Source organism: Pteropus vampyrus, unplaced genomic scaffold (assembly GCF_000151845.1).
Source record: "Pteropus vampyrus isolate Shadow unplaced genomic scaffold, Pvam_2.0 Scaffold25, whole genome shotgun sequence".
Classification (NCBI taxonomy): Eukaryota; Metazoa; Chordata; class Mammalia; order Chiroptera; family Pteropodidae; genus Pteropus; species Pteropus vampyrus.
Genome location: NW_011888806.1, coordinates 10433695 through 10444536, shown reverse-complemented (window position 1 = coordinate 10444536; position 10842 = coordinate 10433695). Strand labels below are relative to the sequence as shown.

Genomic DNA, 10842 nt, shown 5'->3' with positions numbered 1-10842 from the left:
GGCAAGCACACAAAGAAGCAGAAGAAAAGAAGCTGAAACAAAGCAAAAATATTTCAAGCAAGAATGGGCTACAGAGAGGACAAAAGAAAACAAACAAATGAAAAGTATTTGAAATAGAAGATTAAGAACTAATTCAAATAAAGTAATTTGAAGGTATTATGTAAAAAAAAATGACATCGTTTAACACAGATATTCTAATTTAAAGAGATTTTGATGAGGAAAAGGTAACATTGCTGATAGTAACATTTAACACAGAGACAAAAGGACATTCTCATCAGGGGGCCTATAAAACACAGATGGGCCACAACAATACCCCATTTGCCTGTGCAGCCCTGACTCCACACAGAGAAAGGCACAGATGTAAAGACAGTGATTGGAGAGAAGATATTAAATGGCTGGAAAATAGTAAAAAATAAAATAAAATAAAAAAGAGTTATGCTTCTGAGAAGATTCTTAAACTATGTCTGGATTTAAAATATGGAGAAACATCTTACTGTGGTATTCAATTTAGAATCAACCTGAAATAATGTCTTTATTGGAATACTCAGTTTTATTCATCTAATTTATGCAAGGTTTCACAGTCACCAATGGCCTGTTAAAAGCTATATAATCAGAATGTTTTTAGTACCACAATTTACTAATGGCAGACATCAAGGAAATAGAGGGAAAGTTAACTTATCCTCTATTATGTTTTCTGCTATTTATTTTGCATCAGGAGAGGCTAATAATAAAGGAGGAGACACTGGTAGAGTTAACAATTTAACAAAAACAAACAGAAGTGTTTCATGGACAGCTCAGGTGTGTTGGATTCAATCACTATCTCTCATAGGAAATCCTGAAAAAAAGAAATGCACTTAAAACACAGGTAGAAGAAAATAACTTCTAGAGAGGAAGTATTAACTTTGTGACTTTGGAATTTCATGAAGGTCCTTTGTGTGTTCTTTTGAATTCTAATTCTTTTTCATTTTTTACCACTGAGCACCCAGTTACTACGATTTGTGGAAGGAAAATAAAATAAGCTTATGCCTTACCGCCTCCACTTCGGCAGGGTCATACCAGACATTGATATATGGGTGCTGTAAAGCGTCATCCACTGATATCCTTTTGGCTGGGTCAATGACTAGCATCTTTGACAACAAGTCCCTGGCTTGGCTGGCTGAAATGATAAATGAGAAAAGCAATTAGTAAAATTTTGATTTTGGCAATGAAATTTATTGGATAGAAAGGAAATTAAGAATACAAAGATCAACTAGCACCTTCCTCCGAAACATCAGGTAACCACCAAGTGATTAAGGGAAGTGCAAGATGAAACAATAAAATCTTTTTTTATCCATCAGATTTGCAAAAATAAAAGATGGTGTAATATCTACTAACATTAGGTAATTTCATTCACGTTGGTGGGAATGTAAATTGATGAAGATTTTTCAGAGGGCAAATTTGGCAGTATCTATTAAAATTTTAAATGTGAATATTTTATGACTCAGCAGTTCCACTTTTAGGTACAGCCTAGGAAAACAATTGCACATATTCTTGTAATGCATACAAAAGGGATGCTCACTACAGCCTTGGCTATGGAATAAAAAAATTTAAACAGTCTAAATTTCCATCTATAGAACAACCAAATAACCTATGGTACAATTGTACCTTGGAACTATATCTGGCAATTTAAAAGAATGAGGTAGATCTGTAAGTACTCACATGGATATGTTGTTAAGTTAAAAAAAAAAATGTAGAATGAGCCTTAGATCATGAGGCTATTTGTGTAAATATGCCCCTTCTCAGCAAAACAACAAGCAAGCATTTTCTTCTATTTATGTGTTATAAATGCATAGAAAAGGTCTGCAAAGATTATCAACAAACTGAAAATGCTAGTTACCTCTGAGGAGAGGAGAATATGTACATGTATTGCTCTCATAACTATAAATAAATCTAAAAGAATGAAATCTAAAAGGAATTAGATGAAGTAGGTAAAGACTGTTCATTTTAAAAGCTCTTCTGAGCTGGGAAAGGGGCTAAAGCAGTGTCTAGATGGAGGCTAGGTGGTCAGGGGTGACTTTTAAATTTTAATTTTATTATTAGTTTCAAGTATACAGTACATTGGTTAGACATTTATATAGTTTATGAAACGATCCCCTGACTACTCTTTCTCCCCGCTGGCTCTACACTTAGCCATTACATTACTGCTGACCGCATTCCTTACGCCGTGCTCCAGGGGTGACTTTTTTGAAGACAGGAGATGGTGAGGGCTTTACCAGAAGCAGAAGCTTTAAGGATAGAGAGAAAGGGGCAGATCTGAGAGAAAGAATCCACAAGATTTAGTAACCAAATTGACATGGGGGATCTGGTTCAGTTTATAAAATACTAAATGTTCACTGTGTGCCAGGTACAATGTGAGATTCCAGGAATATATTTTTAAAAATTATGTGGTAATAATCAGTAAGCGTATTTGTTTAATTGCTAAAGGATACTCAGTTTTAAATCTCTAAAAATATATAAAATTTTACATAAATAGTTCTATGGTAAAAATATTCAATTTGTTCCAAATATATGGTAAAACTTCAAATTAATGAAATTTAAATTGGTTTGCTAAATTAGGAAAAGGCAATGTGTTTGAATCCATGGATATGTGCCAATATTTACTTAATTTTTCTGATTATTAAGAAAATATGGGTTAATTATAGAAAATTTAGAAATCAGGAAAAACCAACTATCCCCACCATATAGAGGCAATCACTCTTATTATTGATATATTCTCTTCTAGTTTTGTTTATGTATCTTTTAACGATTTTGATCATACTGCAGAAAAAATGTAGCAGTGTATTCTTTTCAAATGTCCTATGACAGTATTTTCTTCTGTTGTTACATTTTAATTCATGTACTTTTTATATATTTAATTACTTATTTTTATATTTACCAAAAATGTCACTAGTTCAATTAGACTGGAAGACTAATTTTTTTTTTTATTTCTGTTAATCATTTTTCTGGGAATCACAATTTTAGAGATTTAATTTCTGCTACTTCTAAACGGACAATCTGAAGCTCACAGTAATAACAAAAGTATAGAAATACTTATACATTAACTTTCGATATTTAATTTTTCTCATTTTCAAAGACTCCCTAATGAGGGTTGTATTTATTTATTTTATTGGTTCAAAGATCTCTTAGATTTGTAACTGTTTTATACTCAGACCCACACACACCCCTCCCACAGATTCTCCCATGAAACCCACCCATGTTTCTGCTCTTAGAAAGGGTGGGAGTAGTGTGGGCTTCTCACCAATAGAGGCATGAACTACAGCGATAACAAATCATCTCATAATAAATAAAGAATGATGAATACTGTTTGTAGGGAGCAAAATGAGGAAGAGGAAAAGATTTCAATCCTCACCCATCATTCTTTCGTTTGCTAGCAAATGTCTTATGTTCTTGTTTGATAACACTAGAATAAATTCTCCCCTTTGATTATTTGTATAATTCTTTATAATTTGCTAATTTTTATATTAAAATTATAATTAAATGAGTATAAATATATAAACTAGTTTATAATTTGTAAAAATAATATAATCATAGAGATTCAAATTGAATTAAACAGCCAAAAAATAAACTCAAGGAAGTTGAAATCATATTATGAAGGACGGTTGGTATTTTACTTCATAGTTTTTCTACAAGTGCTGTCATTATCTCAAATAATTTAATCAGGACTTGTCATCTCCATATTGTTACAATTACAAGTATCTTCATATGAAGGGAATTCTTTTGCCTGACGCATCAATTAGCATCATAAAGACATAAATTCTCTACTTAGCTCTTCTTCAACCTGCATATGTGTTGATCTTAAAAGAAGTAGATTTAGTAATAATTTAGTCTGCTGCCATTCAGAGAGCCAGCTGAAGGAAGAAACCTAACTTTGCATTAAGTGTCACAAACACAAAAACAATGCTGCACATTTAAACCCACCAGATGAAAGTTGGGAGATGATAAGATCCTGAGAAATAGGAGGCACCACATTTTAGTTTCTCCATCACATTTTAGTCTATATAGCTATAAATTAAGTCTGTAAATTAAGTCTGTACTAGTTCATTGTTCACCAAACATTTGGGGTAAAACTTTAAAAGCATGTGTCCTTTTTTTGATAACGTATAAATACATTTTAAATTATAATTATTACATTTATTAGTATTTTTATAGCTAACAGTTATTGAGCATTTTCTGTGAGCCAGGTAGTGTTCTAAGTGCTTAACAAATTATTTGGTCATTTAATCCTCCCAATAAACTATAAAGATTTTTCGCCTTTATTTATTAAAAAAGATAAAGAAATCTAACTTTAGATAAGATTAGATAACTTGCTCAGGTTCACAGAGATTTTAATTTTGTTTCAAAATTAGTTTCTCAGGGATGCCCTAAATTAAAATTAGAATATTATTTATATCACACTATACATTGCCAATGTAGTCCTTGTCTTCAATCTTATGGCTGATGCATTATTATCCCAGTTTTATTATCATAAGATTCGTTACTAATGTTTATGACTACAAACACAGTAGTTGAAAGAATTACTTATTAATAAAAGTTTATATTGCATGTAAAATGTGTAGGTATCTCGTTTGTCTCTCTAAAATGAAAAAAAGACAAATGGTGGTTAAGCACTCCCTAAAATACAAATAAAACGCAGACATCAGCATCTCTAAGAGTTTACAACTCAAACTTGTGTTGAAAATATTTTCCAAGTAATAAAAAAATTTAAACAATGATTTCAATGTACATTACGTTGGTCTTTTAGAGTTATATGGCAAAATAATTTTAAGGTTCTAAATAAGCTCTATGAAATAGTTAACCCACAGCACTGTCACACACTTTAGCACTATGCTTCCCTTTGAATATCTGGACAATTCTACAATCTTTGGCCATTTTCTCTTTGTAAGAAAGATCTTTTAAAAAATACCCATCCTAGAACAAACTGGTGATGACCAGACAGGATTAGGGTTAGGGGGCTGGATGAAAAAGTGAAGGGATTAAGAAGTACAAATTAGTTACAAAACAGTTATAGGGATGTGGAGTATAGCATAGGGAATATAGTCTATATTATTGTAATAACTCTATATAGTGCCAGGTGAATAATAGAGTAACCGGGGCGGGGGGTGGTGGGAGGACGGAAGATCACTTTGTAAATTAGATAAAGGTCTAACAATTGTGATATAGATCTGAAACTAATAAAAAATAAAATAAAATTTTGAAAAAAGTAAACCGAGACCCAGAGATCAAGGGTCTCTGTGATTAAAGGTGCAGCAGTAGCTAGGCTCAGATTTGGGACTAAAATCCATGTTACTTTTCTCCAGATCTAAAAATCTCTTTACCAGGTAACTTTTAAACAACACACTAAGTTTAGGATTGATGGTTTGGCTGATTACTGGTTGGTCATATTTATAGGTTTGTATGTAATTGTGATTTTAAAAAATATTATTTTAAATTAAAAAAAAGAAATACTGCTCCTTAAATTGAGGCAGTTCAAGTTAAAGAGAGGTGTCTTTATTTGTTCGTTTAGTCCACCGCCCCACACAGTTGATCTCCAGTTGCTCTGATGGGCTTACCTTTGAGTTTATTGTGCTCGGAATCCGCTGGGAAGAGGGAATCTGGAAAGAGCTTGGGGAAGGTGAGTCCGGCATACTTGGGCCGATTCTCCACATAGTTTCTTACTGTGGGTTGCAATTTCTTCATGAATTCTGGACACGGTGTTCCTAGTTGCTCAATTACCTTGTTCCATTGGTCAATATCTGAGAATTAAATAGTTAAGGGCAAACAGAAGTGCAGGCCACCAGCTCCTGCCGTTCACTAGTCAGAAGACTAACTGCTTCTCAGAATCCTGAGCAGTCATCAACACGACTGGAGTTTTAATAAGCAACAAAGAACAAAAACATAAAACCAGAATTGTCAGGCAATAAATTCTCCTGGAATTTTAAATTCACTTTTGGAACATATACACTTTTGAAGAACTAACATTACTTAAAATAGGATATCATGAGATAGTTTTTGGGTTGTAAAGATGAAAATGTATTTAATAACACAAGAAGAATTTCTTGCATTATAATAAAATTCTATATAACCATGTGATTTAAAAGAAGAAATATGACATATTTTATCATAAAAATTACCTCAATCATTTATTCTCTAAAAATGACAAACACACAAGTATTTTAAATAATTTTTCTTAAGATTTTTTTTTCACTACCAAACAGGAAATTTCATCATCTGTTAATGTTTTCTACTCATATGCATTACTTATGGGATCAATATTATTTTTGATAATAAAATAATTCATTAATTCTTCATCAAAGACTTAAAAATTTTCTATTTATCAAAGTAGTCACAATTTTAAACCTATTTTCTTACTTCTGACAGTAGTGCTCTGTAATCCTGAATATCAAGAAAATATTAGAGTAAACACAGGATGTTCAACTTAAAACAATGAATTTTCATCCAAGTGCATTTGTTTCAAAAGTACATTAAGCATGTGGAATTCTACAGGAAAACTATTAACTCTCTATGAAAATTAATGTCCTCCAGAATTGGAGCTAGCTCTTTGACAGACATACCCACTGACTGAGATTCTCCTCATCTATCATTACTATTTGATACATCAGAGTCTTACAAATGATAAATAGCACGCATGAAAACCATGATGGACCATCTGAAAAAAGTTAATTTCAAAGAAATTTCCTTGCCATCTGTCAATGAACAATAGACTCCTTAAAAATTCTTCCTAAATCCAATACCACAGGCAGTGTTCTCTCTTACATTGTTTATTCTTTCACAATTCTATTCTTTAATAATAAGTTAATTAATTCATTTCTGATCATGTTATTTTGCAATGGTTCAGAGAATCTACTATAATATTACTTAATTGTGGTTTGTAAACTCTTTACCCTTAGCTGTTCAATACAGTTGAACTAAAAAAAAAATCAGCAGTCCTGACAAAAGACAAAATTAACTATAGTTAACAAAAATAAATGTATAATGCAAATAAAGTAGATGAGAGATTGAACAAAGATAAAATCAAGCTACTTTGCAAATCCTCTTTTATTGTCTTTATAATCTAGTTGAAAAAAATTTAAATTATTACATATCCTCTTAATTATTGGGATGGAAAAATGTATGATTGCATAATATCGAAAAATAAAGTGAAGGTGAGAAAAACTGGAAAATATTTATGAGGCTATAGTAGTAAGTCAAAATCATTAGAAATAAAGAAATAAAAAATTACAAAAGGTTAAAGTTGAAAGTTATTCTTATACAAAAACTTATGTTAGTAGTATGGATATAGGTAAGCTTTAACTACTTAAACATATTTAAATAGAAAACATTAGTACAGCTAAATAAATCACAGGTGCTTGCACTGTAAATTATGAAAAGAGGTCTACTCTCTAGAGAATTAGGTTATCATGCCCCATCAAGCCATCGTTTAATCATTGGTCAAACTTCCTTAGAATTTTAGACATTATGTCAAACTAAAAACAGGAGCAAAGAAGCTGTCATATTTTCTGTAAAAGTATCACTTAAAAAGTCAGCAAAATACTCCCAACACACTATTATGTTCTAGTTACATTTATCTAAAGTTATACAGTTATTCAGTAAAAAATAAATTGCTTTTAATATTCCCCAAAAAATTCCATGTTATTTTTAAAGTTTAAGGAGAGTCAAATATTCTAGAATTTGTTAAATAAGAACAGTTAAAAATGTTTCTTTTTAGAAGTTATAATTAAAGCCTATAAAAGCCTTCAGTGTATTTTCCTACTTTAGATTGCTTTTTAGATGAAACACACTTGTGGTCCATGATGCAATGGTTTATACGAAGAAGAGGGGCAAGAATCTTTATTATTATCAATGAGTTAGTTATATGTTCATAAAGGCAAATATGTGGTATAGTCATCTTTAAAAGTTTGTGCCTTTACTTCAAGCAATCCACGTCAAGTTCTTTCTTCCCATAAATATGTACAATTATATGTAAGTACAATTATAAGTAAGAGCTTGTTTCCCAGATGTTCATAGAATCACAGCATGAACAACTATGTCCAATTATGCTTAGTTAACCACATGATTCACTTTTATAATCATAATTAACCAAATATAAGCCAAGACTAGAAGACGTATCTCCTGGCTCCCAGTCCAGAGCTTTTCCAAGGATTCCAGTAAGGAAAGCAGCAAGTTTGGAATTGATATGGTAGAAATTGCTTTAATTTGGTCATAAAATTGATGGTGTGTTTGTCACAGGCAATTCCCTTAAAGAGCATCTCTAAAACTGCCTCCCTAGTCTATTAGGTCAAAATATTTACATAAACGATTAATTTTATTAATTTTAAATAGAAGATGAGGTGATATGTATTTTTTTTAAATTTAATTATCAGATTTCCACAATGATTATATTTTTTAAAAAAATACATAAAAATTTAATTAGATATAATACTTATGTGTTAATGTTAACATGGTAAATATTTTTTAAAGAATGGCCGAAATTATTTTTGTAAAAGGATTTATTTACTTTCAAACACTTATAAGTATTATTTACATACTACATGAATAAGGATCTGAGTATTTACAAGTTCTAGCCTGTGTGCAGTTATCAAAAAAGCAATAAACATGTATTTTTTAATTTTTGATTTACTATTTCAGAAATGATCACCTTCAACATATTTATCAAGAGCGTTCCATAAAAATTTTAAAAATGTCATTTTAAAGGAATTATTTGACAGTCAATTTCCTTATATAATTCTAAATTCACTACATAAAAAAGTCATATTACAAAAAGTTTGAATTTATAAATAGAGTATGATGACAGGATAATGTGCTAATATTTACTATTGCTAATGTCTTCAATAAATAGGATTGTAATAGATGAATAAAACAGATTCTAAAAATGAGTATCTGAAATCCTAAAAGTTAGAATTATTCATTAACTTTATCAATTTGCTAAGAACTTACATTTCATGCACTCCTTTCCCTTTAAATTCCTTGGTTTGGGAACTTACTAAAACATATCACAAACTGCCTTAAACATAATGCCTTATCTTTTTCTGGGTATTTTAAGTCAAAATTATGAACATAATTTATACTATTCACACTTAAGCTCTCGGAAACTACTAAGTGGAATTATAAAGAGTTGTTTAACGGCCTCATTCTAATATGTCTTTTGAATTGTATCTTCTTTTATGTTTTCTTCCATCATTGATTCCTTTTTATTATTATGAATGTGGTTTCCAGAGTTGACACCTTTTTGAATTCAGACTTGCTTTCTACTCTACTCTAAGCTCTATATTCAATATTTTGTGTAAAATTTTCTGATATCAATTTGCAGCTTAAAGAATATCAGTGTTTATCTCCAAATTGTTAACTATATTTTAAAAAATATATATTGCCTAAGAACACTGTCCATATAGAATAGCTTCAGGAGAGGCTATTTTATCTATCAAACCAACTGACTGCCTAGGCATTATATTGAGTATTACTATGTGGATTTATGTTAGTCCTGCAGGAAAAAATACTGGAATCAATTAGCGATGTCTGCAGTGACTATGCAATAATGAAGTGGAGGCATGCATGCTAAGTGTTAAGCATCATGATATAAAACTGTGGTTCCTTAACTTGAATATTTATGACATAAGGGACTTATGAAATACAGATCCCTCCACTTTCTCCCACCAATCTACAAAATTCTGAGTCCATAGATCTGAGATTATATCATACAAAAACACCAATAGGAATTGCAATCCAGATGGTTCCTGGACTATATTTTGAGAAACACCAATGTAGAATATACTAACAGTCCCTTGTGAATTACTAAACCAGATTTAAGAATAAAATACTAACATGTTTCAGGGGGTCATTCATGTGAAAATACTTCAGGGAAAGAAATATCTTAATATTTATCCCTTTTTTCCATATCGCTTTCCTGAAAAGACCATGGGACAAATGGCACACATAGGTTATCAACAGAGGAAGAGGGATTCTGTCTATCGTCATCTAAAGAAGGATTGAAATTATGTGTTGCTATCACCTATGGGATGCCACTCACAGAAAGTACAAAAAGTTACTCTATATAAAGTTCAAAATATTTGACAATTTATTTTAGTAATTACTTCATATTTCTCTATGACAAAATTTTCTCTCAAAAAGAAAAAAGCTCTCATTTCTGAGGACAAGTGTAAAGATCAGGTTAGAAATATATACACATGTGACAAGAGCTCTGGATCCAGATTTTCTTAAGTTGTTTTGTTCCATTTAAAATATTTTTACTCTTTTTTTTCATTTGAAAATGTTCTTTCCTCTCAAAAGTACCTCTCAAATTCTGAAAACACAAAATATAAATAAATGATTTAATGTACAATTGTAACTATCATCCATTATAAATAGCACAGGAAGAGGAAATATAAGCCAGAACACATTCTAAACTCAAAGCTGACAATTTAAGTAAAAAGTTATTTGTTCACTGGCAACAGATTGCTAGTGGGATATTGTGAGACACAAACTATCCAAAAGCTGATATTTGAAGCATGATGTATGTGGATCTTAGTACAATCTATTTTATTTTATAAATCTATTTATTATTGTAATCTATATTTACTTACAAAGCTAAAAAATATGGAGAGACATTTCACATATAAGTAAATCCAGTAATATATTAATATGTGCCACAAGGGTAGAATATTCATGAAGCTATTGAAGGTTAATCTTTGGGGCCTGTCATTTGCATCAGCCCTCATTTTGCATTTATAATATTAATTTTTTTGTACATAATACCCTCCTCAAATTGTATGATATTCTTATCTCATGAAGGCTGGATCTGACTCTACC

General features: G+C 30.9%; 1 protein-coding gene across 1 annotated transcript in view; it reads right to left on the bottom strand.

Annotated features, from left to right (window-relative positions):
* MAPK10 (mitogen-activated protein kinase 10) overlaps window positions 1-10842 on the bottom strand; it is a 263100-nt gene that overhangs the window by 38222 nt on the left and 214036 nt on the right. The window contains exons 9-10 of the mRNA XM_011356389.2: window positions 5589-5771; window positions 1032-1156 (exon numbers count right to left, since the gene is read on the bottom strand). Coding sequence (XP_011354691.1) covers window positions 1032-1156; window positions 5589-5771 — 308 coding nt within the window. The remainder of the gene's footprint in view (window positions 1-1031; window positions 1157-5588; window positions 5772-10842) is intronic.